Below are 27,755 nucleotides of genomic sequence, written 5' to 3' on the forward strand. Positions count from 1 at the left end.
TCTTTTTCTTGCGTAATTGATTTGGCTAGAACTTCCAGTACTATGCTGAACAGAAATGGTTAAAGTGGGCATCCTTGCCTTGTCTGTGATCTTACACGAAAAGCTTTCAGTCTTTCACCATTGAGTATAGTGTTGGCTATGGGTTTTTCATATATGGCTTTTACTATGTTGAGGTACATTCCTTCTATCTATTTTGTTGAGTATTTTTATCGTAAAAGGGTGTTAAGTTTTTTCAGATGCTTTTTCTGCATCAATGAGATGATCATGTGGTATTTTTTTCTTTGTTGATGTGGTGTAGTATATTGATCAATTTTCATATATTTAACCATTCTTGTATTCTAGGTATAAATCCCACTTGGTAATTCATTGTATATAATCTTTTTAATATGCTGCTGAATTCTTTTTGCTAGCATTCTGTTGAGGACTTTTGCATCCGTGTTCATAAGGGATATGGGTCTGTAGTTTTCTTTTCTTGTAATGTCTTTGTCTGGCTTTGTATCATGGTTATGCTGGCCTCATGGAATGGGTTCCCTCTTCAATTTTGGAGAAGTTTGAGAAGATTTGGTATTAGTTTGTCATTAAATGTTTGGTAGAATTCACCAGCGAAGCTGTCAGGTCTAGGGCTTTTTTTGTTGTTGTTGGGAGATTTTTTGATTACTGATTCAATCTCCTTACTAGTTATAGGTCTATTCAGATTTTTTTTTTCTGATTTATTTTGTTTGTTTAATTTTGGCTGCGTTGGGTTGTCGTTGCTGTGCACAGGCTTCCTCTAGTTTTGGTGAGCGGGGGCTACTCTTCATTGCAGTGCGCATGCTTCTCATTGCGGTGGCTTCTCTTGTTGCGGAGCATGGGCTCTAGGCACACAGGCTTCAGTAGTTGTGGCACACAGGCTCTAGAGTGCAGGCTCAGTAGTTGTGGCGCACAGACTTAGTTGCTCCACTGCATGTGGGATCTTCCTGGACCAGGGCTTGAACCTGTGTCCCCTGCATTAGCAGGCGGATTCTTAACTACTGCGCCACCAGGGAAGCCCAAGTCCTCTGTTTCTTTACTTATCTTCTGTCCTCTTGTTCTGTCCATTATTATGAGTGGTGTATTGAAATCTCCAGCTGTTATTGTAGAGCTGTCTGTTTCTCCCTTTAGTTCTGTCAGGTTTTACTTCATATATTTTACTGTCATTTGGTGTATAAATGTTTATAAGTTTTAAATCTTCTAGTGTATATAATGTTCTTTGTCTCTTGTAACGTTTTTTGATTTAAAGTCTATTGTTTCTGATATTAGTATAATATCAGAGTCTCTTATAGACAGCATATAATTGGATCGTGTGTTTTAATCCAATTTGCCAGTCTCTGTCTTTTGATTGGAGAGTTTAACTCATTTATATTTAAAGCAATTACTGATAAGGAGAGACTTCTGTCATTGTACTATTTGGTTTCTGTATGCCCTGTAGTTTTTTGTTGCTTATTTCCTGCATTACTGTCTTCTGTGTTTAGTTGGGTTTTTGTGGTGAAATGTTTAAGTTCCTTTTGCATTTCCTTTTGTGTATACGCTATAGATATTTTCTTTGTGGTTACCATAGGGATTACATTTAACATCCCAAAGGTATAACACTATAATTTGAATTTATGCCGGCTTAACTTCAATAGCATACAAAAACTCTTCTCCTTTACAGCTCCACCACACCCATTTTGGTTGTTGATCACAAGATTACATCTTCATACATTGTGTGCCCCTAGTTCTTTTAAACGAGTTCATGAACTAGTTCTTTTAAATGCATTAGTTTCCTAAATTATGCAGAAAAAGAGATTTGGAGTTACAAACCAAAGTTACAGTAATAGTGGCTCTTACACTTTCCCTTTAAATGTATTGCTGTCTTAAATCATGTGGAAAAAACCAGAAGGTACAGTTACAAACCATTGTTACAATAGTACTAGCTTTTATAATTCTCCATGTACTTACCCTTATTAAAGTCTTTATTTCTCCATACAGCTTGAAATTACTGTCTAGTGTCTTCATTTCACCCTGCAGGACTCACTTGAGCATTTCTTTCAGGGCAGGTCTAGTGGTCATGTACTCCCTCAGCTTTTGTTTATCTGGGAATGTCTTGATTTCTCCCTCACCTTTTTTTTTTTTTTTTTTTTCCCCCCGATACGTGGGCCTCTCACTGTTGTGGTCTCTCCCGTTGCGGAGCACAGGCTCGGGACGCGCAGGCTCAGCGGCCATGGCTCACGGGCCCAGCCACTCCACAGCATGTGGGATCTTCCCAGACCGGGGCACGAACCCGTGTCCCCTGCATCAGCAGGCGGACTCTCAACCACTGCGCCACCAGGGAAGCCCCTCCCCCTCACTTTTGAAAGACAGTTTTACCAAATACAGGCATACCTTAGAGATATTGTGGTTTTAAGTGTGCAGTAGCATTATGTCTAAAAATATATATGTACATACCTTAATTTAAAAATACTTTATTGCTAAAAAATGCTAACCGTCACGCAGGCCTTCAGCAAGTCATAATATTTTTACAATAGTATAATCAGAGATCACTGATCACTGTAACAAATATAATAATGAAAACCTTGAAATATTTTGAGAATTATCAAAGTGTGACACAGAGACTTGAAGTGAGCAAATGCTGTTGGAAAGATGGTGCCAGCAGCCTTGCTTGATACAGGGTTGCCACAGATCTTCAATTTGTAAAAAACACCATCTGTGAAGTGCAGTAAAACAAGGTATGCCTGTGTAGGAGTCTTGGTTGACAGCTTTTTTTTCTTTTAGCGCTTTGAATATACCGGCCCACTGTCTTCAGGCCTCTAAAACTTCTGATCAGAAGTCTGCTCATAATCTTATTGAGGATCCCTTGTACGTGATGTTTTGCTTCCTTCTTTATCTTTGTCTTTTGAAAATGTGGGTCTCTTTGAGTTCCTTTTCCTTGGAGTCTAATGAACTTCTTGGATGTTTATATTAATCATTTTGGGAAGTTTTTGGCCCTTATTTCTTCAGATATTCTCTGCCCCTTTCTCTCTCTCTCTCCTGGGACTCCCACAATGTATATGTTGGTCCTTTGGTGGTGTTATGTCCAACAGCTCCCTTGGGCTCTGTTCAGTTTTCTTCAGTACTTTTTCTTTCTGTTTGTTCCTCAGCCTTGATAATTTCCATCGTTCTGTCTTTCAAGTTCATTGATTCTTTCTTCTCGGTGCTCAAATCTGCTTTTGAATCCCTCTAGTAATTTTTTTTTTTTCATTTCACTTGTACTTTTCAGTTCCAGAATTTCTTTTTTGTTTCTTCTTAGGTTTTCTGTCTCTATTGATACATTTTATTCACATATCATTTTCTTGATTTTCTCCACATCTTCCTTTAAAATCTCATGGAAGTCGCTTCAGCCAGAGCAGGAGGGGCTTACAACAATGCTGGGAGGTGCAACAACAGTGGTTGCTGCCCCTTTGTCAGCACCTCTGTGAACAGGAGCAGCAATCAGAACACAGATTCCCAATATTTGGAGGGCTGAGTCCTTTGTGCCACCCTGGCTCCTGCAAGCTGTGTGCAGGCTGCTCCAGGAACATTTGCACAGCTGCCTGCTATGTGGCAGGGTTGAGAATGGGTAGCTGCTACTATGCTAAGAGCTGAAATTAACAGCAATTTAGCCTCCCAGTCTTCACCTGGAAGTTACAAACCTTCAACAGACTCTAGAGTTCCAAAATAGTTACATCAGACAACTTCTACCGTCTTCCCAGAATCCTCGTTGAGTATCTGCTTTTTGTTTGTTTGTTTTTGCGGTACGTGGGCCTCTCACTGCTGTGGCCTCTCCCGTTGCGGAGCACAGGCTCCAGACGCGCAGGCTCAGCGGCCGTGGCTCACGGGCCCAGCCGCTCCATGGCACATGGGATCTTCCCAGACCGGGGCACAAACCCGTGTCCCCCTGCATCGGCAGGCAGACTCTCAACCACTGCGCCACCAGGGAAGCCCGTATCTGCTTTTTGTTTCATGCTTTCTCCTCTTTATTTTATTCTTCCAACTTCCTTTAGGTTTTATTTGTTATTTTTCTAGCTCCATGAGATGCGTGCTGTATTAATCTGCTCAGGCTGCCATAACAAAATACTATCTACAGACTGGGCAGCTTAAGCAGCAGAATTTAATTTTCTCATAGTTCTGGAGGCTGGAAGTCCAAGATCAGGATGTCAGCATATTTGGTTTCTGGTGAGGAATCCTTTACTGGCTTACATGCTTGCATAACCTTCTCAGTATGTCCTCACATGGCCTTTCCTTGACACATGCACACACAGAGAGGTAAAGAGAGCAACAGCAAGCTCTCTGGTGTCTCTTCTTATAAGCACACCAATCCTACTGAGTCAGGGGCTCATCCTCAGGACCTCATCTAACCTTAATTCCTCAGATGTGGCCCCATGTTCACAGACAGCCACATTCAGGATTAGGACCTCAAAAGTAATTTTGGGGAGGACACAAACATTCAGTCCATAACAGATGCTGTAGCTGCATTCCACAAATTTTGATATGTCCTGTTTTCATTATCATTCACTTCAAAATATATGGTTTTCCGTTTGTGATTTCTTCTTTGACTCATCAGTTATTTATGTGTTGCCTGATTTTCAAACATTGGAAGATTTTCTGGTTACTCTTCTGTTACTGCTTCCTAGTTTCATTCCAGTGTGGTCAGAAACCATACTCTGTGATTTCAATTTGTGCTATTTGTTGAGACCTTTATTGACTAGTTTATGGTAAATTCCATACATATTACTACCTTCATTTTATAAAAATGTATATTCTGCAGTTGTTGGGCACAGCATTCTGTATGTGTCATTTTTTAATTGTATTCAACTATACTATCTTCCTGCTGATTTTTTTTTTTTTAAGTCTACATGTTCTGTCAAATACCAAGAGGAGTGTGTTAAATTCTCCCCCTATAATTGTGGGTTTCTCTTTTTTCCTTTAGGTCTATCAGTTTGTATTGTATATGTATTTAGTATATGTAATTAGGATACATAGAAATTTAGAATTATCAACTAAATGATAATTGTTTTGATTATTCCATTTACTCTCTAGTTCTGCTTCTAACCAGCTTTAGTCTGTTTTTACTTGTATTAAAATGGCCACATCAGCTCTCTTGTAGTGTTTGCATGATCTTTTTCCATCCTTTTACTTTCAACTTTTCTGTGTCCTCATTGAAGGTATGTTTCTCGTAAGTAGTATATACTTGTTGGCTTTCTTCCCTCCTAAATCCAGTCTAGCATTTTTTTTTTGTTTGTTTAAAAATAATTGGAATATTTGTTCCTACTCTTTTCTCCATTTTCCCCATCTTTTCTGTGCTCATTTTTTCCTACTTTCTTTCTTTGGGATTAAAGTATTTTTTATTATACCGTTTCGCTCCTAATACTCTTTTAACAGTTACCTTAGGGATTCCAACATATCCCTTTGACTCATTAGAGTCTACTTTGAATCAGTCCCTCTTAACACTTCCTGGACATTTAAATTTCCCACATATTTATACTATAGCACTCCTCATTTCTTCCTGTTTTACCACACTTCCACCTGGAACCTTTTTCCTTCTGCCCAAATCACTTCCTTTAGAGAGACAGGGTGTGACGGGGAGAGAAAGAGGAGGGGCTGTTAGTGTATCTTCTATTAATGGATTCTCTCAAATTTTGCTTGACTTAAAATATCTTTTATTTCACTTTCATTTTTTTTAAGATATTTTCACTAAACATAGTACACTTGACCCTTGAACAACTTGGGGGTTAGGGACGCTGACCCTCCCCGCAGTGGAATATCCAGATATAACTACAGTGGGCCCTCTGTATCCACAGTTTCACATCTGCAGAATCAGCCAACTGTGGCTTGTGTCGTACTGTAGTGTGTATTTATGGGGAAAAATCTGGGTAAAAGTGGACCCGTGCAGTTCAAGCACATGTTGTTCAGAGGTCAGCTGTATTCTGAACTGGAGTTATTTTCTTTCAGCACTTTAAAAATATCATCCCACTGCCCTCTGACTTTCATTGTTTCTGTTGGAAAATTAGCGTAATGTTGCCCCTTTAAGAGCATGATTCTTTTTCTGACTACTTATAAAACCTTTTTGTTTTTGGATCCCAGCAGTTTCACTATAATGCGTCTGTGTAGTTTTCTTTATATTTATCCTTCTAAGGTTTGTAGAGTTTATGGATTTTGTCATTGGATGTTTTTAATCAGTTTTAGAAAATCTCAGCCACTGGGAATTCCATGGCGGTCTAGTAGCTAGGGCCCTGCACCCTCACTGCTGAGGGCCCAGGTTCAATCCCTGGTCGGGAAGTAAACTCCCACAAGCCGGGCAGCGCGGCCAAAAAAAAGAAAAGGAAGAAGAAAGAAAGAAAAATTCAGCATAGAAAATCTCAGCCACTATTTCTTTTTTCTTTTTTAAAAAATTTTTATTGGAGTGTAATTGATTTACAATGTTGTGTTAGTTTCAGGGGTACGCTGTTTCTTAAAATACACTGAATAGTGCAGTCTCTTTCTCCTCTCGCTCTGTGACTCCAGTTACCTGAAAGTTCTACCTTTTCACCACACCTCATATAGCTCTTATGCTCATTTTTGTGTTTTCCATTCTTTTTCCTCTGTTTAGTTGAATCTGAATAGTTTCTGCTCTATTTCAGTTCCCTAATCTTCTGTTTTGCAGTTTCTAATCTGCCCCAGGATCCATCCATTGTATTTACAAATACTGTGTTTTTAGGTCCTAGAATTTCTATGTGAATTAAAAAAAAAAAATTATTCTGTAGTTTTCTAATAAAATTCTCCATCCTCTGTTTTAATGGAATATATAAATTATAATTATTTTAAAGGCCATGTCTGTTACCTCCAACTTTGTCTCTCTAGTTTGGCAAGACAACCAAAGTACTACTACTTTTTGCCTGGTTTATCAGAATCTAGTCCCACTCATACGTGGTTTAAGGATTCGCAGTAGCTCTGGGGAAAATTACAGGCAGAATTTCAAACCTACTTCTCTACTGTTCCCTTCTCCAGGATTTTTGACCCCTCGTGCCTTGGCCCAAATTCCAATCCCTCTCTCCTCAGTCTCTTGAAACTACCTTGAAACCCCAAGTTCAGAACCCCTAATATGGGGCTTACTGTAGTGTATTCTCCTTTTCTCTGGAATCTTGGCCTCTCAAATCTTGGCTGCCTGGTTGCTCTCCAATGCCTTCTTTCTTTTGCATATTTTCCTGCTTTTATAGCTAGCTGTTCTAGGCAGACGGTTAGACAGTGCTTGTTACTTGGCCATAGCTACAGACATGTAAAGTGTATATATGTTTTAGATCAAGATGTAGTTTTATGTTTTCCCTTTTTTTAAACTTAGCATTATATCTTGGGCATTTCTTCCTATCAGTTAAAAAGTTCTTCAAAATCCTCACTTTATTTTTTTTTTGATATTTATTTATTTATTTGGTTGCATGGGGTCTTAGTTGCAGCGGGCAGGCTCCTTAGTTGCGGCTCACAGACTCCTTAGTTGCAGCACGTGGGCTCCTTAGTTGTGGCGGGTGGGCTCCTTAGTTGCAGCTCCAGAGCTCCTTAGTTGCGTCTTTCAGGCACCTTAGTGGTGGCACACGGACTCTTTAGTTGTGGCATACATGTGGGATCTAATTCTCTGACCAGGGATTGAACGTGGGCCCCCTGCGTTGGGAGTGCAGAGTCTTATCCACTGTGCCACCAGGGAAGTCCCCCAAATCCTCACTTTTAATTATTGCATATTATTATGTAATGTAGCTGTAACATCATATATTTAATCATTCCCTGTTGTTGTATATTTATTTTGTTTAAAAGCTTTTACTGTAATAACTTTGCTTCAGTGAACATCTTTTTACATAGCCAGAGATGCAGCCAAGGTAGAATTACTGTGACAAGAGAATGTGAATGGTTTAAAGTGTGTACTGCCAAAATGCTTAATGAGTAAGAGGTGCAATTGTATCTTTTTATTAACATCATCAACAAAAAGAATTAAAATTTTTGGATTACCCTTTTAATGATCCTTTTCTCTTTATGAAAATAGTATGTGTTAATTATAATAATATTTAGAAAACACAGATAAGTGATGCTAAAGAAATAAGTTATCCATAATCTTACCACCTAGAGTCAGACCGTGATCAGCAACATGTGACATGCTCATTGCCAGTTTTGTGTGTATGGAATCGTGCTGTACATGCTGTTTTTCACTAGGAGTATCTTGAACATTGTAGGATGTTATATATTTCTTCTACAATGATTTTCAAATTATTTCAAATAGTTGCAAAGCAGTTCATTCTTTTTGTTTTCTTTTTCTGTTTTTTATTCTTCATCTTCCAGACCTCTTCCTGTGCCAAAGCCGCCACCTGGGGAGCAGTGTGAAAGTGAGGAGGACACAGAGTATATGACTCCTTCCTCTAGGCCTGTGGGACTTCAAAAGCCAGAAGTGAAGTGGCCTCTGGAGACAACCCAGAGTTCACGGTAGGTTCACAACAATCCTATTTGGGAATTCAGTTGACACCAACTCACCTGTTTGGCTTGCTGCCTGCACATAGCATTACCCAGCCAGAAATGAAGCAGAAAGATGTGTGTAACCTCTAATGTTTTAAGCTTCTTGCAGCTGTAAGCAATTCCACTTAATGTTTCTTCAACATCACAGTAATTTCAAAAACATACACAGCTACTACTAGTAACAAGAGTCAATCTTTTGATATGTACTAGTGATACTGGCAAGAGGAGGATGGAGATTCTTGATAGAGTCAGGGTCTAGAGAAGTTGTGAATAGGTATATCTTAATAAGTTTGCGGATAACAGAGTTCTGTTTCTGAAGATCATTATGCCACTTTCCTTCTGGTCCAGAGCCTGTGATTGTAACCAGCAGATCGATAGTTGTACATACGAAGCAATGTATAATATTCAGTCCCAGGCGGCACCGTCTGTCACAGAGAGCGGCACCTTTGGTGAGTAGTCGTTCTGCTACGTTAACAATCATTGATGTGCCGGAGGAATGAGCCTGTAATGTTTGGCCAATGAGAACTTGACCTACGCGGAATATTCGTAAATAATTTTCTTGGCAAAATACCTTTGATCTATGGCAGTAAAACCACCTCCTCTGTTTTATTTCCCATTTACACAGCTAGTTCCTTTTGTGTTTTTCATCCTTCTAGGGCCTGGAGGCCTTTGTGTTATATGGCCTGGATCGGCAGTGCTGACAGCTAGCTCCCTCTTATTCCCATTGCTTTTCAACACTGATGAAATTCTTGTGTGTGTGGGTGGTGAATACTCAATTCCCATACTAACTAGCTTACCAAGTTGAAAGTTCAGGAAGGCAGTGCACACAACAGGGCCCTTTGGCTGATCTTCCAAGGTGAACTGCAGATGAAAATGTTGAATGAATGCTATAAAGTGGTGCTTGAGTCTTGGACATCAGTGACTGTTAACCTTGGCAAGGGTAGCTTTTGACATGTTCAGAAAAGTAGAGCTGCAGGATTGGTGCAGATCTTATTTTCCCTGTTTCTTTTATCTCTATGCACAGGGCCACACGGTGTTTGGCCCCTAGTGGTTATTCGGTAACCATTTGATTCCGTGTGTGTTTGAATGAACGGATGCCCCCGTACTGAAATGTTAGAAGGTGAAGTACGTTGGAGAAAGAAGATAACTGCACAAACTGTTCTCTAGGTGAAGGGAATTTGGCTGCAGCCCATGCCAACACTGGCCCTGAGGAATCAGAAAATGAAGACGACGGGTACGATGTCCCCAAGCCACCTGTGCCCGCAGTGCTGGCCCGCCGCACGCTCTCTGACATCTCCAACGCCAGCTCCTCCTTCGGCTGGCTGTCTCTGGAAGGTGATCCCACAACGAGTGAGTCTCCAGGCTACCTTGGGTTTGTCCTGAAATGCTGTATGCCTTCTTATTTATACTGAAACAGAGATGACTGCCTGGTGACAGTAAGTCAGTAGCTGGAAGGAGTGGACTGAAGTGTGAGGAAAGCTGGTCCTGGGTCCCAAATTAGGAAGTTAAACTGTATTCAGGCTCTTTAGGATTTTGCCAGACTTAGAAATGAGGTTGTTCCTTAAACCCTGGCTCTTCCTGCACTGGGGGTAAGTATTAATAGGATTTCTGGCTCTTTTGAGCGTGCGTGATGACAGTAGTAATTCATTTTGATGGTTCAGACCACACTCTGGGCGCTGTCCCTGTCCCATTGGAGAGGAGGTGTGCCAGCTCTGGAAAGCACACTGAGTAGGCCTGGAGCCAGCCCGCATTTGAGCCTTGACTGTTAAGGACTGTTCTTCTTGCACCTGTGGCCGCCTGGGAGGGCAGCAGCCAGAGTTGCTGTCACTTTAGAAATGGAAGACAGCCTTCAGGACAGCTGGTGAAAAGGATACATGGCGTCCAGTTGCCCAAACAGGCAGTGGTCCCCACCCACCCAACCTTGTTTAATGCTTCTTCACTGCAACCTAGGCTTCTTTCTGCTTCCTTATTTGTATAGGGAGAAGTTTAGCGTCTTCTCTGGCCCCTCAGAAGTGTTTTTTAACTAATTCAGGCAGTGATGTGTGTGAAAACTTGGTGCTCAGTGTAAAGCGTGGTGCGGGTGCAGGTGTTCTGTGCGGAGGGCAGCGTGGTCCCTGTCGGTAGGACAGGCGCGTGGTGTCTTTAGAAGGTTGTTGTGCTGCGAGGGGAGGAGGCTGTAGACAGAAGCCCTTGAAACGGTAAAACCCCACCTTGTGACCGCACGTGTACCTGACGGACAGTAGGTCCGTAATATCTCGTATTAGCACATCGTTATCGGATGAGGATTCCCGCCCCGCCCCGAGTTGCAAACATTCTCTTTCCTCTTTCTTCCAGACTTCGCTGAGGGTTCCCAAGTTCCTGAGAGGCCACCCAAGCCGTTCCCTCGGAGAATCAACTCTGAACGAAAAGCAGGTAGCTGTCAGCAAAGCACCGCCGCCACCTCACCGCAGCTCTCCAGTGAGATTGAGAGCCTCATGAGTCAGGGATACTCCTACCAGGACATTCAGAAAGCTCTGGTCATCGCCCACAACAATATTGAAATGGCCAAAAACATCCTCCGGGAATTTGTTTCTATTTCTTCTCCTGCCCATGTAGCCACCTAGCACACCCACTCCGTGCCGCAGCTTAGAGGACCGAGGAGCCGGGAGCTCTTGCTCGAGTAGCACCTAAAAGGGCAGAGAGGTTCCTTTGGAGACTTCACAATGAGGTCTTGCCCTGTGTGGGATATCACATCTGTGGTTCCAGGATTTCAAAGCAGTGGAATGAGAATGGAGCAGCTAGGATGTTTTATTATTTTATTTGTTTTGAGAGTGCATTTGAAGGTGTCCTTCAGTCCCTCCCCACTTGGAGAGAGTGTGGATTTTTATTAAGTGGTAGCCTACCTGGGGAACGGTCCAGAAAGCAGTCGGAGAAGCACTGTGCTGTAAATCCTAATTGAGGACTTAAGACTTTCTTAGGTTAAGGATGTGGTTGTGTGCGTCTTGTCTGTCTGTCTGTCTGTCTGTGGTTGTGTGTGTCCTGTGATTATAAGATTTACCTGCTGTGTGTGTTAATCCCAGGCAGGGAATTAGCACAAGAGGTTTAAGAAGGAATCTTAAAGACTGCCAGCAACTGTGGTTTTATACCCAACCCCAGTGTGTATTACAACTCCAACACTCCCCTTTGGCTTGGATTATAATGTGCATAGCTGAAGTCTTGTATTTTTAAAACACCCTCCCTCTGTCCTTTCCTCAGTCTCCTCCCCCCTCCTCCTCCTTGGCGTCTTGTCATTGGCAGTGGGCTTGCTATGACCAGCCTTACTGAAGCCGAGCAGCTTATAGGATGTTCTTTATTGTGTGTGATGGTGTTGATTTGTTTGGTAGATAGGTGGGAAAAAAGTACTGTTGCTCTATCATTATGGTCCTGTTTGATACTCGCAGCGAACACTGGTCACTCCAAAGCACTGTTTCTATAGGAACATTGAGTCTGTTTTGAAAAAGGTGTTTTAGTTATCCTAATGACATAGTGACTGATTTGAGATAGAGGCCTTCAGATACATTCCACGCCCTCCCCAGAAAATAGTCTGTGGGAGTCAGTTGCCTTGGTGCCAGGTGTGTGTTCTAATGTAGGTCACGAGGTTTTCTACTTAATGGGAAGGGAAAACATTTGTTTCCAGCATGGCTTTCTGGCCCAAATACCATGAAGCTCTTAGGAAGCTCCATTCACACGCTCTTTACCTTGTTGTACATAAAATGCACAAAACAGACAATAAAGATTTATCTCTTCAGTTTTTCTTCCCAGTGGATTTCAGCTTATATGGGTGTCTCCCTTTGAATATGAGCCAGGTTGTAGTTTCAGAGATGATTTTTTCCTTTGCCCTTTAAGGAATGGGGGGAATACCACCCATGGTAGCACAGCATTCTGCTGGTAATTAGCACCAACCCTACCTTGGTGCCACCCTTGCTTTTCTCTTGTGCCTATGGCTTTGGGAATGTAACGTTTCCTTCTTCCTTTCCTTCCCCTTTCTTCTTCACGTTAGGTCCTATGTACTCTTTAGTGACTGCATTCCCCACAGTAATTAGACATCACTGGGTGTAATAAATGACTTCACTGCGGACAGACAACATGTGAAAAGCCCTGCAGCTTGTGCCATCGCCAGTTTGTAAAGAAGACTCAGAGTCTTGTGTGGGGCACCGTTGGTACGTTCCTGCAGATCCTGCCAAGATACCACTTGAGTTCAGTTAGTTCTCTGGCCAGGGCCTCTTACTGACTTCCCTATAGCAGTGTGTAACCTTCCTCCTTGTCAGAAGCAAGCCTGCACTTTGATAAATCTACCTTCCTCACAATCTAAATCATGGTTTTGTCATGAGATCCAAAGAGAAATGACTTTCCTTACACCTGTTTTCTTTCCCATCTTGTCATCTTTGGACCGAAAACTTTATCTAACTCTTCTCTTGGCTTTCAGCTACTCCTAGGTCTTTTGATTTTCTCCTCTTGCCTCAGAGCCATTTATGTTCCCAGAGGAGATAGTTCAGGGCTTTTTGCTGACTTGCTGTGGTTACCCAGTGTCTCCTCTACGTGGCAGAAAATAATACAGCCCCCACCAGGTGCAGGAGGGCCTGAATCGCGATGGAGAGGGCAGAGGAAAGCGGCAGAGAGTAGGAAACAGTAACTAGCATCTCCTTCTCAAAGCCAGCGTAGTGTTTCACTTGTGGTAGCGTTCAGTTTTGCACCTTGTTTAGATGTCGAAGGCCTAGACAGAGAGCTAGAGAAAATGACAGCAGTCTGCATACCTCTCCACACTGGAATTTTTCCTTGTCTGTAGATACTGCCCGTGGTCTGAAGATCTATCGAGAGAACAAAGCACTGGTTCTGCATATCTGTTGCCTTTTCAGAGTGCATCCCAAATCTTCTTTGAAGATTATGTCCTCACTTACCTAGGCTAAAGGCAGGTTCACCCTTTCTTTTCATAACGGAATACGCTTGAGGCGCGTCAGGTCAGCCCCCAAACTAGGTGCCGGATCCCTGTGTTGAACGTGGGGGTCCAGGTTGAACTAGGTGTGCACCATTGCATGGCTTGGTTCTTAGCTTGTCGGCCATGTATCTGCAGGTGTTCAGGGTCTAAGACCATTCTGTGAGGGGTTTTCTCTTTGGATGCTCTGAGGTCACGCCTGGGTCCATGCCTGAGATTGCCAGGTGAGGCTCAGGAAAGTTTTTGCGTGGCTTTTGTGTTGAGGATATTTCCAAAACTTTAACTTCTTAAATTTTCCTTTGACTAAGGCACCGATAACCCATTCTTCGTCCTCCATTTGTATGGCAACTTTTAATTCTTTGACTCTGCTGTGATTTTAACTAAAATTGACCTTTCACAAGTGGGCTTTGAATTTCGCCATTTTCGGCAAACACATCCCCTTTCCCGCTCTTAATTACAAATGGTTCCTCCTCTGTTACCTGTCAGGTAAGTAAGGTAAAAACCACTTTGATGTTTTCCTTTTTCTCAAGTGCACTAGGCTGTTCTGTTCAACCTGGCCTTCTGCTTCCCCACGTCTCCCTGGGCTTTACACAGCCGGCCTTGTTGCCGGGTGCCTGCTTCGCAGTACTTAATCAGCTGCACTTGCTGTACTCCTTCCATTAAAGTCAGGAGTTATCAAAGTGGAAAAACCCTGTGGGCTCAATGATATACCTCCCTTTAGGTAAATAATAGATTAGGCAGTTTATCGTCTCAGCATTTATGTGTTAATATTTATATAAATAGTGATATATATCTGTGGATGGCCATTCTCTTCCACTAGCTCTCTCTGTCCCCCAGTGTCACTCTACGTATTCTGCCATTCTTCTGCTCTTTTGCTCCCTGTACAGACTCTCAACACCAGGACCCAGGGTGTGGGGTGGTACTATTAGTATCATTTAGCTGTTTTGTGGATTTAAAAAAAAAGCTGGGGGGTTGCTATTCCTCGCACTTAAAATATTTATTTCCTCTATAGAAAGGTAAAATATATTTTATGGTCCAGTCAGCAATCTTCCACATGAATTTTTGTATATTTGCTTGCAAAATAGGGACCAGCTATATGTTCTCTTTAACAAGATGTAGACCTTTCTGTGTGTGATCAGCCATGGTGTTAGTGCAGAATATCTCCTACCTCACATCATGACAGGCGGAGGGATATAGGCCCTCTTCCCAAACTGTAGGCGGAGGGATATAGGCCCTCTTCCCAAACTGTAAGTCCCCCTTCTTGCTGTTGGCCCTTCTGACTCTGCAGTGACCACTGCCCATGGAATAACGGCGTTGTGACTATTGGCTTGGCTCTAGCATTGTGTTTGTTCATTCAGCAAGTGTTTATGAGTGATTACCATGAGCCTGAAGTGTCAGCTCTGTGTTCTCCCCTGCCACCATATGGTGGTTTACTGATGTTGAGCGGTTGTACTTGGGCTGTCTAGCATGTGCATTTGGCCCTAAAATAGCCGTTCCCAATAAGATTGTGCAGGTTACATTCACAGCTCTTTTATGTAGACATTTCCTTATAGAGCTGTCCTGGTTAAAAATCAGTTCAAGACACTCCCATTAACCCCTATTGTCTTCCCATAGCTTTGACAATGTCTGGGAGATTCCTCCATGTAAATCTCATGGATACCCACCATTTTTATGTGTTTAAGTAGAATCTGTTTGGTGGTGGGTTGGTATGTCGGCTCAGAGTTGCACAATAGGGCAGTTAAATGTTTAAGTAAAGCATCTGCCTACAGACCCCTTTCCACTCTAGTGCCTTCCTTGATCTTTTTACTGAGCTGCCTGTACCTCTGATCCCCTTTGTAAGGAAGTTTTCTCATCACCCTTCTGGGACCTCTCACCATCTCCCATTCTATATGGAACTTGTTTTCCAATCCTTCAACAACCTTTCAGCTGATCCTGTGTCTTAGAAGGGCTGAAGGTGTGCGAGAGGGATGGGCACCTGTTTCTGGGTCCTGATCTTCAACCAGTTGTTTGGTCTCCCAAGAGCCAGGCAGTAGCGTAGGTTGAACTCAGTCAGTTCTCAGAAACGTCAGCCTGTATCTCTAGGGGTACGGAGCTTAGAGACCATAGAACTTAGTATGAAAGTCAACACGTTATTATCCTCCTAGACTTTCAGGCCCTAGAAATTCTATCTAAAGTATTCTCAGTTGGCATAAAGCATTACCATTTCTACTTTGATCTCAGTCTGCATTAGCAGTCTCTCTTTAGAAATGCGTGTAGCCATGTAATGCACGGAGATGGATGCATAGTGGAGGAAGGTCAGGGCTGTATCTTTGACCGTCCTGTTGAGCAGTCCTTTGGATGCAAGAAACAGAAGGATTAAAGCAGGGGAAAGGAAGGAATCATAAGGATGCAGGGTATTTCCCAGAACCCAGGATAAGCGGTACAGTTGATTCTGCGTGGAGCTGAGAAACTTTGCAGCTAGTCCTTTCTCCTGCTCGTCGGTCTGTCGGTATGCATGGCCCCAACACAGGCACCCCAGTCCTCACGACCCCCAGCTCACCATTAAATGGGATCACCGTTTTAACAGATTCCCAGTGCCTCTTGGTTCATATTCTCAAGAAAGACTATGATCAGCCCAGCACATGGATCAGGTATCGACCCCCGACTTTGCCACACAGGGCAGAAGCGGCATGCTGGTTCAGATGGGAAGTAGGGGCAGGGGGAGGTTCTCAGGGAGGCGGGGATAGATACCCTAAAATACTTTACTCTAGTAGTAAAACTTACCATTACTGCTCTTCTGAGAGTGGAAAGGCAGGCATGGGACTATGTCTGGGACTTGGAGGAAATGCTTAGGTTAAAGTTAATTTAGGTTACTGTCTTCTTTGTTGCTTTATTTCCTGTTTTTCTTCCCTTTATGAGTCTTGGCATCCAAGATTTCTTACCTCCCTCTTTAGGACCAGTTTCTCCTGTTCTGGAGCTGATCTTTTCTTAGGTGACATTTCTTAGCCTTCATTCAGTCTCAGGTTTCTAGGCTTCTTTGATTTCATTTAGAGAGCAGATCCACAAATCCACTGTAGCCCCTACCCATGGACTTCTGGGCTCTCTTCAGGTTTTAGTGCTGAGAACATACTCATTCTATGGGCCCGTGGCCTGCCGCCCTCCAAGCCCTCCTCCCCACCCTTTTATCTGGTCTTTCCTCTATGAGGGGAGCTCTGCAGTAATATTCTTAGGCAGGCCTTCCGAGGTACCTCAGAAACTACTTTGCCAGTAAGAATTTACAAAGTTGGGACAGTTGCCAGGATATAAATTAGGTATAGATTCCAATTTAGAGAAACTTTTTACCGAGAGCTCTTTAGACAGGATGCAGTTGTCCGCCCTGTCCAGTTGCTTCCTTTGTCGTCCTATAGTAAAGCCTTTATTTTTTGGTTTTTTAAAACTGTGCTTCTGCTTGCCTGAATCTTTTGATCTTATTTATCTCATCCGGGAGGCTGTCCTGTGTTATTAAGGCATTTCATAATCACTTATAACTTTTTTAAACTACTGGAGTCATTTGATGTACACAGAAGTAACCTAATAATCCAAAGATATACACCGAGGCCCGTGATGAAGGCTGGGGCCTGTGTGTTCGAAATTCCCTTCTAGGCGCCAGAATTAAGGGGCAGAGGGATAGCGGTGCCACTCGCCTTCACAGAGTTCTAGGAAATCTGGGTTGGTTTCAAAGGCGAGCACCAGTTTTTCTTGGTTCCAAAAAGTAGCCCAGGAGTAAGTGGGGGAGATCTGGGTGGGGAGAGCGAGGCCTGCCTGGAGGCTTACTCGCAGTTGGCTGGAGAGCATGGTGCCAGAGGGCCAGCTGTTGACTAACAGACTAACAACTGTTTGGAGATCTCGCTGCCTCTTCCCTTGTTCAGTGCTTGAGAAGAATGTGGCTGACCGCTCCCTGTGTTTGTGGAGAGCAGAGGCTGAAAGCGAACCTCCCGTCTCCTACTGGTTTGGCAGTGGAACAAATCAGAGTTCTGATTGCCCGGCCCCGTGTTCTTATTCAGTCCCCAAAATGAATGTGTGAGGCGCTCTCCCGCAGTTCTCCTTCTGCCCCTGGGCCGGTTTGGGAGGCCAGAGGAGTACTGCTCCTTACGTGCTCTCTGAGCCTCCTCAGGCCCTGCGCTGCCTCCATGCTGAAGCCCTGAAGTGGGGTGTGCAGTGTGCCCACGCCTGGCACTCTGGCATGGGCGCTGATGTGCCCTTTGTGTCAGTTCCCTCCGCCCTGTCTACCTCTGACCCTGTCCTGGGTGAGGGTGGCCATGCTTATGGCTGTCTGGAAACTGAAGAGGCAGAGAACTGCTTACAAGTCTGTAGACCACATGTTTTCTCTTCCTTGGCTTGTTCCTTCTGCTGTCTGGGTGAGTGAGCCATGCCCATGAGAGTGGATACCTCCTCTCCTGACCTGCCCTTCTCAGCACTGTTTTAGTGTCTTGGCCTTGACCTCCTGCTGAAACGTGTGGTAGGGGTGTGGCAGCTATGAGGTACCTCCTACATCTGCTTTCTGGCTGTGGTGACTTGGGATTTTTAACCTTATATATCTTTTTTTTCCTTTATTCAAAACAAAACAATTTTTAGCACACTGAAAAAAAAAAAAAAAAAGCCAAACATTTTGTGCCTTTCTAAGGCAGCACTGTATCCCAGGCTGCATTTTAGGACTTAATATGGAAATACCAGAGTCTTAGCTCCTCTACCTTGAGTGTCATTAGTCCCTCTGGTCTAGGGGAGAGGAAGTGCTCCGTGTGCCTGGGGAGGTGGCCCCCAGGTGCAGCGTGTCCGCGGTCCCTTCTCCCTGCCACGGTGCTTAGTTGGAAGAAATGAGCATTGTATCCCAGGATCATCTGGTTGGTTCCAGTCAGAATCTCAGTTATCAGGTTGAATGTTCTGTGTTCAGCAGGAAGAGACAGAACGTTCCATGATTTCCAGGCATACTCTGGACCATTTCAAGTGACCCAGCCTCCCGATCCTATTAATGACCCAACTTCATGGAACAGTGTAGGGTGGACCCTCCCGAAAAGGGGAGGTGGTTTGGTTGTTCGTTTTGTCTTGTCTTTTTGCTGGGTCCTGAACTGGCCTAGACCTCCTGCCTGTCCCTTAGACTTGGCTTTCCTTTCATTTGAAAACTTCAGACATAGAGCATTAAGCAACTAGTGCCCTCTGCAGGGGCGAGTTTTCCCCTGGGAAGGGCAGCAAGGACCACATACCGGAACAGAAGCCTGTCCTCAGTATCGTGGCCACTGTAGGTTTCGACCAAAAAAAAAAAAGTTTTCTGTATGATGACATTTTACTTATCTCTTTTCCTTTTCTCACTTCTTCCCTGCCTTTAACTAATAAAGAATTGGGAGATAGAAACAATTCTTTTCAAAGTCCTCCTTATTCAGGATTTTGACATTCTTGGCCTGGGTGGGGCTGGAGAGAACTTGATACTTTTCTCCAGAATGAAGAGTCCCATTTGTATATCAGTGTTAAAAATAAAACAAAATGAAAACTTAGATGAGATTTTTGTGGACTATTTTAAAAATGTGTCATTAATATAAAAAAATTATATTAGCAGTATTTAATCATTCTCACCTGTAAAGAATAAAACAGAAGGTAAATATTCTTACAGAGAATAGCAGAGCTTTAAGATTCATTTTCATTTTAAGTCCGTTTTTGTTTTGCCAGTGTATTAATGTTTAGAGGTTCTGTTATACTAATGTTATTTATTAATTTTTTTCATTTCCATACACAGTTAACTAAAGAGCTTTTTCAGGCGCCCATGTCTGTAAAAAAATATTTTTAAATAAAGTTTCTTTTGTTGTAGCAGACCCGAGTTCTTGGTCATTTGTGGGTTAGGGAGTGATATATCGGGGAGCTATGGGGCCAGATGCCTACTCGTACCAGTTCATCAGCAGAAGTCTGTTTTGCTACCTTGAGGGCAGTCTCAGTGACAGGGGAGGGGCAATAGCTCCTTGCCAGCAGCTCGCCAGGCTCTGCAAGCTGCCCAGATAGAGCAGGGCGGCTTTGCTGCTCAGTAGGTTCATTATCCCGTGTTAGAGCTTGAGCCCTCTGCTCAGAAGCAGAGGTAACCCCCGGTCCCTGCTCCCAACTGCAAAGGGTTTTGTGTTCCTTTTGGTGCAGTGCCAATTCTGGAGGCCCCAGGCTGCTGTGGTACCCCATGATGAATAAAAAACAGTGTAAGATTTCTGGGACAATTAAGCTTTATTTTTCATATATATACACATATATAAAAAGGAAACAATTTGCAAATTTACAACCTAACAAAACCATATATATACACACACACGTACGCACAGACACACGCAGAGACATACATACCCCAAAGCTCTAGCCAGGCCCGTTTCTCATCTCCAAGTACCATTCTCCCATTAGGGCCTTTCTTCTAAGGTCTAGGCCCATTAGCTCAGCCTGTAGAAGTCTGGTGCTAATATAACTTTATAGCCTTAACCCTCGTAAAGGACAGTCTGGACCTCATCTCCAACCCCTACCCCCAGCATTCAGTCTTACGTGATTCCTTGAGAGGGTAGGGGAGCCAAATGAATGCAGGGGCTCGGGCCCAGTTGCCTTAACTCTGGAAAGCGGCACCCAGCTTCCTTACTGCAGGGACAATGAGATACACCCAGGATACCTTTTAAGGGACGACACCAGGTCCTGACTTCTGCCCAGAGAAAGAAAAGAGTGTCGCAAAGGGGACTCCAGAGGCAGGCAGGCAGGCTGGCAACTGCTTCTAGATACTGCTGGGGTCTCTCCAGAACTGGTGCGAGCAACATACGTCACCAGCAGAGAGAGGCCTGGGCTCACCGCATCCTTACTTCAGTGATACAGCTGAATTATGAAGCCAGCCCTGGAGCAGTGGAGCAGGAAGTCAGCTCAAGATAAATAGGCTACCTAATTCGGCTGCTGGTAGAAGACAGGTATTTACATCCATATGTGTAAAGAGGAAACAAGTTCTGCAAGAGACTCTCCTGTGTGCTTCTGGGATACCGAGGCCCCCTCCTTGGCATGAGCGTCACTCAACAAATTGAGACAGTGGTGGACAGGTCCCTGAAGAGGGGGCCTCCAGGGCCACGTGAGGTCCTTCTCAGGACAGCTCTGGTCCTGGCCCATGTGCCCTCTGAAATGGGGTCTGCAGGTGAGCTGGAGGGGGGTCTTCTGTGTTGTCCACTTTAGAGGCTTTGGTGACCATCCTGAGTGCTGGGGAGGAAGGTGAGCAGGGAACAGGAAATGTTCCAGGCAGGGGAGGGAGCGCCGTGCGATTCGGTGGGCTAGTGCCTCAGATCGATGTATTTCTCTCCCTAAAGATGGGTGAAGAGCAGAAGTGAGGGGGGTGTTCAGAGACACTGACCAGGGTTTAAGGTGTGAGCGCTAAAAGAGAGGAGGGACCAAAGCCACAGCTGATGAACTAGGTGCAGCCGCCTGGAGGGAAGAAGCCGGGGAGGGGATGGGGATGGCAAGGCGGGGAATAAGAGATGAGGCCCCCGAATCGCACTGGGCCACACTTCACACCTAGTGACGTGAGCCGCCAGCTCTGTTCAGGAAATGGTGATGGGACGGGGTCTTGCTCTCAGTCCTGGCAGCTACCCTCTCTCGGGGTCCCTCAGCCACCTGCCTGGCCCTATCGTCTGTGCGTGGTGTTAGGAAGGCAAGATGGGGCCGGCTCCCCATCTCCAACAGGGAAGGATGAAGGATAAAGTTAGTGTTCAGCAACCGTCAGCCCCTGCCACTCCCAGTGCCTGAAGATGTGTCAGGCTCTGGCCACAGGAACTGCCTCCTACCTGGTCTCCTGGAGCCCTCTTGTCACCGTTGCTGCCCTGAAGGAGGCCCATCTCTTCTGGGAGCTTATCTGACTTAACTTCAACTACAAATTCGCCCTTACGAGACGGGGGCAGCGTGCTGGGAGGAGGGAGGGAGGCAAGAGGTTGGCAACTCGGGGGCAAGGGGATGGGGGCTGTTGGGAGGGACGTGGGACTGGGTACTGAAGGGCTCTTAGGTGCTCCGGTCTGGCTCAGGGAAGGGCCACAGGGGTGAGAGGGAGGAGTGGGGTGGACGGAAGCTGGGTAGTGGCGGTGAGGCGGGGAGCGCTCAGACCCAGGGTCCCCCTCCTGCTCCTAACGGCTCAGTGGGCACAGGGGCCAGCAGGGCAACATCCCTGAGGAGGCAACAAGCTGGCAGCGTGAGATGGGGTGGGGCGCGGGGTGCCGGGTGCCGTGCTCACATCTCTTGTTTGCCTGACCGTCCGCACGGCAGCTTGCCCTTCTTGTAGAAGAAATAGAGGACAGCGCCCAGCACAGCCAGGACCAGGACACACACGGTCACGGCCACGATGACCACACCCTTGCTTTCGGGCTCTGTCAGCTTTTTCTCTGTCCCAAAAAGACACCCCGAGTCACTCCCTGCCCCAGGCTGCCATGTTACCATCGCGGCCCCGCCCAGCCCAGGGCTGATGGAAGATGGGCCGCTGATCGTTTTCTCGACAGAGCTCCCCCGGGCTCCCGGTCAGGGCAGAGTGAGGACGCCCTGGCACAACCCTGCTCCCGATCCAGCCCAGCTCACCTGTGGAGGTGCTGTTGGCTCTAGCATAGGGACTGACGGTGGAGGTGCTGAGGCTAGTGCTTCTGTTGGAGTCTGGGGTGAAGGAGGTTAAACAGATGGGGGGGTGGGTGGGATAGGAACGTGCCCTGCTTGGGCTTGCCCCCACCCCACTCTGCAGGACCAAGCCCTTACCCAGCTCCAGGATAATGACGGTGGTGTTTCTGCCCAGGGAATTGGAGGCCACGCACTCGGCACCTGTCTCCAACAGCTCTGGGGTCACAAGGACATTCAGGACGCTCAGGACACTCTGTGGATCTTGGTCCTGTTCGCTGGCCTACAAGGAAGGAGACGCAGTTCAGGGGTGGGGAGGATGCTGGGTCGTGGCAGCAGAGCCCACGCAGGGATGGACGAGAGCCTGGGGGGCCGCCATGGGCCTGCTCACCGTGCCATCGACGCTCCAGACGACGCTGGGCCGAGGATGCCCTGAGGCCTCACAGGACAGATTCAGCATGGAGTTCTCCTTCACCCACATCTTTCTCTCCCTCAGTGCCATCCACGGGGACCCTGTGGCAGGGCGGGGAAGGGTGAGACAGCAAACCCTGCCCGCCTGCCACCCCCCTCCCCACCAGAGCCCCCCAGGGCAGCGGGTGGCTTTCGGTCCCCAAAGAGCTTGAAACCACCCAACTCAAGGTGGCTTCAAGGGGCCACCTGATCTCTGCCTAGGGCCTCACCAAAAATGGCCACGTTGACGAGCTGGGTGCGGTTCAGGCCGGGAACGCTGGGCACAGATGCCACGCAGCGGTAACCTCCCCCTGCCTCCCGTTTCAGGTTGCGTAATTGGAGCACAGGCCCCTTTGCCAACACCTTGCCTGTCTGGGGTGAGAGATGGGTCAGAGGTCACTCCTAGGCACACCCACCCCACAGCCCCTTGCCCCGGAGACCTGAGCCCACCTGGGTACCTTTTCTCTCAGCCACTGGAACTCAAGCTCCTGGTTACTCTCTGCCTCACAGGTCAGGGTGAGGCTGCTGCCCTCCTGGCTCTCGGGGGCTGCGGGGCTCACCCGGACTTCAGACACATCTGGGGACGCAGCAATCGTGTCAGGCAGGACAGGGCGGGGCAAATTCCCTCTCGCCCCAGCCTGGTCCCCCTGTCCTGGGCCCCCAGCCCCTCACAGTTCACCACCAGCTCCTGCTGGTCGCTCAGCAGCGATGCCGTGCTTTCCAAGTCCAGGCCCTGACATTCGTAGAGGCCGCTATGCTCCTTCCGGGCGGGCTCCAAGACCAGGACCCCGTTGTCATCGGTCCTCTCTTCCTCCATCTCCCTGGTGCTGAGGTTCTGCGAGAGGACAAAGGCATGATCAGAGTGCGCCTCCAGCCACTCCTGCTGCCCCCCTGCACCCAGAACAGAGGCCCCGCACCTGCTTGCCGATGCTGAAGTGGGGCGGGGGGTTGCCATCAGCCAGACACCTGATCTCCACGCGGTCCCCCTCCTTCAGCATCCCCTCAGGCTCCACTTCCAGCCACACTCTCTCTGCCGGGTCTGCACAGGCAAAGGGGGCAGCTCTCAGCCCAAGAGCTAGCAGGACCCAGCCCCACAGCGATGGGTCGGTACTCACAGAAAACAGGGACAGTGACCTCCCTAGATTCCTTCATGTGGTTCCCACTGGGCAGCCGATAGCTGAGCTCGCAGTAAAACTGGGCATCTTTGTCCTCCTTGGTCAGCTGTGCCTTCAGAACGCTCCTCAGGGTGTACAGACCACTCGACTCCACGATCTGGGACGACTGGATGTGGACCCCTGGGCAGGGAGGAAGGGGCGAAGGGCTCGGCCTCAGCTCCGCCTCTAACCCCACCCTATGATCTCCTGGGTCGGCGGAATGGCAGGGGAGCCCTTGTAGAGAGAGGGCCAGGTACCAATGCCAGCTGCGGCCCTTCAACCCAGCAGTTTCCTGCTCGAAATCTACCCTAGTCAAACACACATAGGCACACATACAAGGATGTGTGCGAATACTGCTACAGGGATTTAAAAAAAAAGGAAATGAGAAAACACTCTGGACATCCACTAATGGGAATGAATGGTTAGCTAGACTATATTATATACACCGTGTGAAATGCCGGCAGTAGGAAAACGATCAGGTAGATCTAAATAGAGTGACCTGGAAAGATTTCCAAGACTTGTCGTCAAAAGGAAAACAAGGTTGTGTAACAATGTATAGCGCACAGTGTCATTCAGATCAGGGTTTCTCGACCTCAGCACCACTGACGTTTGGGGCTGGACATGCCCTGTGCCCTGTAGGATGTTTACAGCATCCCTGGCCTCTACCCGCTAGATGACAGTAGCACCTATCCGTTTGCGACAACCCAAAATATTTCCAGACACTCAAGTGTTCCGGAGGGGAGCAAAATCACCCCTAGTTGAGAACCACTGATTTAGATAATAAAAAACAAAAGCCTATGTAGTCCTAGATATATTTACATGTGTGAGTAAGTACCTAGAAGTAGGCTAGAAATCAAGGATTGCATCCGTGTGAATACATACACACTGATAGCACAGCTATTTCTGGGAATGGGTCTGGGGCAGGAAGGAAATTTTCCTTCTAGATTTTCCACAGTTTGAATTCTTATGAGAATATTTTCAAGGATCACTTGTGTACTTAAAAAAAAAAGTAAAATAGGGACTTCCCTGGTGGTCCGGTGGTTAAGACTCTGCGCTCCCAGTGCAGGGGGCACGGGTTCGATCCCCGGTCGGGGAACTAAGATCCTGCATGCTGCGTGGTGTGGCCAAAAAAAAAAGTAAAATAAAATGCAAGGTGGTCCCCATATTGTGCCACAAGCATGGCTTTTAAGGGCAGAGAGGATGACTTACGGTTCTTCTCCTCCTTCAGGGACTGGCTGTTCTTGTACCAGGTGACTTGAGGAAGGGGGTACCCATTCCTCCCCACACAGGTGGCAACCTAAGGAGGACAGGGTGTGAGTCTCCCTGCCTCTGCGACCCCGCCAAGCCCACCTTAGCTCCTGCCTACCCGCCGGCCACCCCGGCAGATCTCACCTCCCCAGGCTCCTCACTGTTCACAGAAATGCCCAAGGCATTGACCTGGATGAGTGGCTCCTCCGGAGCTTCTGCAAGGGAGAGAAATGGGGAGGGGCATGGGACCACCACTTCCGAAGCCCCACACTGCCCACAAGGCACGGACAGGGCACTCACTGTAGACACGGAGCTGGATTCGGTGCTCCTGGGACCGAGGGCGCTTGCCCTGGCACAGGAAGATGCGCTCATCGTGGGGGGTGATGCCTGTTAGGGCCAGAGTAGTCCCTTTGTCCTGGAGGCTGAGCCGATTCTGGTACTCCCCAGGTTCGCTCTGGCCCTGGCCCTGACGCACGCGGAAGATGAGTGTTGGCTTCTCCTTGTGGACCTAAGGGGAGGTGGCAGGGAGGAGGTGAGCGTCCTGGGGCTACATGAAGGGCAGAGCCTCCCGCCCCTGCTGCCCTCTCTGGGGCCCAAGCACTCACAGAAAACCAGTCCGCGTGGCTGAAGTTGCCCGGGGAGTGGGAGGGGCCACATTTCAGAAGGGCCGTGCCGCCCACTTCCACCTCCACCAGCTCCGGGTCTGGCTGCTCAGCCTCTCCAGGCACACCTGGCGGGGAGGGGATGGGGGAGGAGCTGTGTCAGCTCCAGCTGCTCTCCATACCCTCCACTCACACCGCTCGCTGCAGCTGCTCTTCCTGCCACTTCGAGGGTCTGAAGGGCACTGTCCTCTCCTACCCCTCAACCACTCTTTACCCCCGAACCCTGGGCCAGCCCTCTCCCGGTTCAAGGGAGTTGGGGATGGACATTTCTGGTCATTGGAGCAGAGACCCTGAGCACCAGGAACCTCCCAGATGAGGCTGGCAGAGGGGCAACCCAGGCTCTGGGCCAAGAGGAAGGCCCCTTTCCTTCCAGGCTCCCTCCTCCCCGGGTGAGCTCAGAGTGTGGGAATGCAAGGCATGTGCCAGGCCGGGGCACACAGGCCCTTTTTGTCCCCACACCCAGAGGAAGACATCTCTACCCTTTGCCCCCCCACACCCCCTCCCCAAATCCCCCATAAAACCCAAAGGGCAACCCTGGCCAGGAGGCCCTTATTTCATACTCCTTAAGCAGCACCGCCGTGAACATCCGACACTCTCAGGGGACCCCATCCTGGGAGTCTTGTGAGTATGGAGGGGTCAGAGTCACGGAGGGGGCCAGAATCTCTCCCCGGGGTCAGGGCAGGGGTCAGGCCAAGGGCCAGGCAGTGGGCAGGAGTGACGTCAGTGGTGCTAGTGCGCTGCCCGCCCCGCGAGGAGGTGATGTCACTCCATACCATCTGGCTGGACTCGGGTGCCTGGGTGGTTGGCCTGGGCTGGCTCCCAGATAACAAGGGCAGATGGAGTGGTCTTCAAGCCAGAGCAAAAGCTCCACACCCCTGACTCCGTTTCCCCAGAGCTAGAAGAGCAGGGCCGGGTGGGGCTGGACCTTCTGCAGCGGGTGGAGCCCGATTTAGCCCTTTCCCCAGAAGGGATTGGAAGGCGGCAGCCAAGGGTACCCCAGGGACACCGTCGGCATGGGCACGAGGCCATCGAGTTGGGTATTGCTTAGACACCCAACCAGGGTATCTAAGCCAGGCAGCGGCTGGAGCCCGGGAAAGGGAGCCAAGAGAAACAAGCGACACCGTTGCGGGCCATACAAGGGCAGCGTGAACCCGGGAGCTCCCGGCTCCTAGGCAGTTCCAGAGAAAAACTCCGAGGTGCAGGGGCGCATTTCCCACCTGAACTTGGTCCCATTCCGGGAGGTGTAACAAGTCTGGGGCGCTTCCACTCTGGTAATCCTCGATCCCTCGTCCCTGACACCTGTGATCCCGTCACCCGGGTAGGCGCGAGGCGACCCACACCGCCCTCCAGGCTTTGCCAACGCCCTGCCGGGGTGGGAGCCGCCGTTCCTCCCCATCTCGCTCACCTCCAGCCTGGCTCGAAGCCCAGGCGGGAGAGGGAGGGGTCGGCGCACCCCTCCAGCTAAAAAAGCTGCCTTTCCCAGCAACAGGCGGGCGCAGGATTCAGGATTTGGGGATGCGCTGTAGAGGCGCCTCCCGCCAAGGCTCCAATCACGGGCTCCCCAGAGAAAGCACCTGAGAAAAAGCTCTCACCAGCGGCCCCAGGGACTTGGCTCCACCCCTTCCCGCTCCAGGCAGCAGCCCCCTCCCCGCCTCCCCAGTTCTGCTCCCGGGAAGGTCTGGAATAGAGGCTGCAAACTGGCTGCAAAGAAGAGTTGCACGCACGCAACGCGCCGGGTGCCTGGGACCCGGAGAGAGGAGCGCACGACGCAGCGCAAAGCCCCGGCCCCCGCCGCGATGCCAGCTCTCCTCCCGGGCACGCTCCGCCGGACTGCCGGGCCGCTCCGTTGGGGGCGCGGGCCCCCCCCACCCCAGCGAGCTCACTCACCCGCCGCGCGGCGACAGCAGCAGCAGGCGGCGATCAGGAAGGCGCAGATGAGCCCGGACCGTCCCATGCTTCCCGGCCGGAGGGCGAGAGCGAAGTGAGGGAGCTCGCAGCTGCCGGGGGCTGACGTCAGGGGGGCGGGGGAGGGGGCCAGAGCGCCGAGGCCGGCCCGCCACGCCCCGCGCAGCCCCCCCCCCACGCCCCCGCCCCCGCCCCGCGCGCCGCAGCCCTAGGGGGCGGGCCCGGCGCCGAGATGCCCGGAGCTGCGCTGCGGAGCCGCGCGGCGCGGGGTGGGGGGAGGCCGGAGCCTTCCTCCCAGCCCCC

At 48.1% G+C, this 27,755-nt stretch overlaps 2 protein-coding genes across 5 annotated transcripts in view; one reads left to right on the plus strand and one right to left on the minus strand.

Annotated features, from left to right (window-relative positions):
* The window catches only part of CBL (Cbl proto-oncogene), an 89,140-nt gene extending 69,888 nt beyond the window's left edge, over positions 1 to 19,252 (plus strand). For both annotated transcript variants that reach the window (XM_079929479.1, XM_079929480.1), the window contains 4 exons: positions 8,314 to 8,454; positions 8,833 to 8,933; positions 9,652 to 9,834; positions 10,819 to 19,252. In XM_079929479.1, coding sequence (XP_079785605.1) covers positions 8,314 to 8,454; positions 8,833 to 8,933; positions 9,652 to 9,834; positions 10,819 to 11,087 — 694 coding nt within the window. In that variant the 3' untranslated portion in view covers positions 11,088 to 19,252. The remainder of the gene's footprint in view (positions 1 to 8,313; positions 8,455 to 8,832; positions 8,934 to 9,651; positions 9,835 to 10,818) is intronic.
* A 380-nt stretch (positions 19,253 to 19,632) lies between these two features.
* On the minus strand, positions 19,633 to 27,645 carry MCAM (melanoma cell adhesion molecule). 3 transcript variants are annotated; one of them, XM_079928814.1, is made up of 16 exons: positions 27,435 to 27,514; positions 25,491 to 25,615; positions 25,186 to 25,393; positions 25,030 to 25,100; positions 24,847 to 24,934; positions 23,599 to 23,778; positions 23,401 to 23,522; positions 23,156 to 23,318; positions 22,942 to 23,060; positions 22,714 to 22,855; positions 22,425 to 22,546; positions 22,175 to 22,316; positions 22,004 to 22,075; positions 21,666 to 21,813; positions 21,226 to 21,343; positions 19,633 to 20,745 (listed from the first exon to the last, which is right to left on the minus strand). In XM_079928814.1, exons 1-16 carry the CDS (start codon positions 27,499 to 27,501, stop codon positions 20,716 to 20,718), a joined length of 1,917 nt encoding a protein of 638 aa, XP_079784940.1. In that variant the 5' UTR covers positions 27,502 to 27,514; the 3' UTR covers positions 19,633 to 20,715. The 3 variants fall into 3 exon arrangements, with proteins under 3 accessions (XP_079784940.1, XP_079784941.1, XP_079784942.1); XM_079928815.1 differs by lacking the exon at positions 21,226 to 21,343; XM_079928816.1 differs by lacking the exon at positions 19,633 to 20,745 and having other exon boundaries at positions 21,035 to 21,343; positions 27,435 to 27,645.
* Positions 27,646 to 27,755: the final 110 nt, after the last annotated feature.

This window comes from Stenella coeruleoalba (assembly GCF_951394435.1).
Source record: "Stenella coeruleoalba genome assembly, chromosome: 8".
In the NCBI taxonomy this organism is placed as follows: Eukaryota; Metazoa; Chordata; class Mammalia; order Artiodactyla; family Delphinidae; genus Stenella; species Stenella coeruleoalba.

Bases quoted from the DNA above. Each gene is read 5' to 3' on its own strand.
- MCAM (XM_079928816.1), bottom strand. From the start codon at position 27,501: ATGGGACGGTCCGGGCTCATCTGCGCCTTCCTGATCGCCGCCTGCTGC. The intron at 23,523-23,598 runs GTGAGTACCGAC...TTGCCTGTGCAG, and splicing joins GGTCACTGTCCCTGTTTTCT to ACCCGGCAGAGAGAGTGTGG. The intron at 22,076-22,174 runs GTAAGGGCTTGG...CCTTCACCCCAG, and splicing joins CGTCATTATCCTGGAGCTGG to ACTCCAACAGAAGCACTAGC.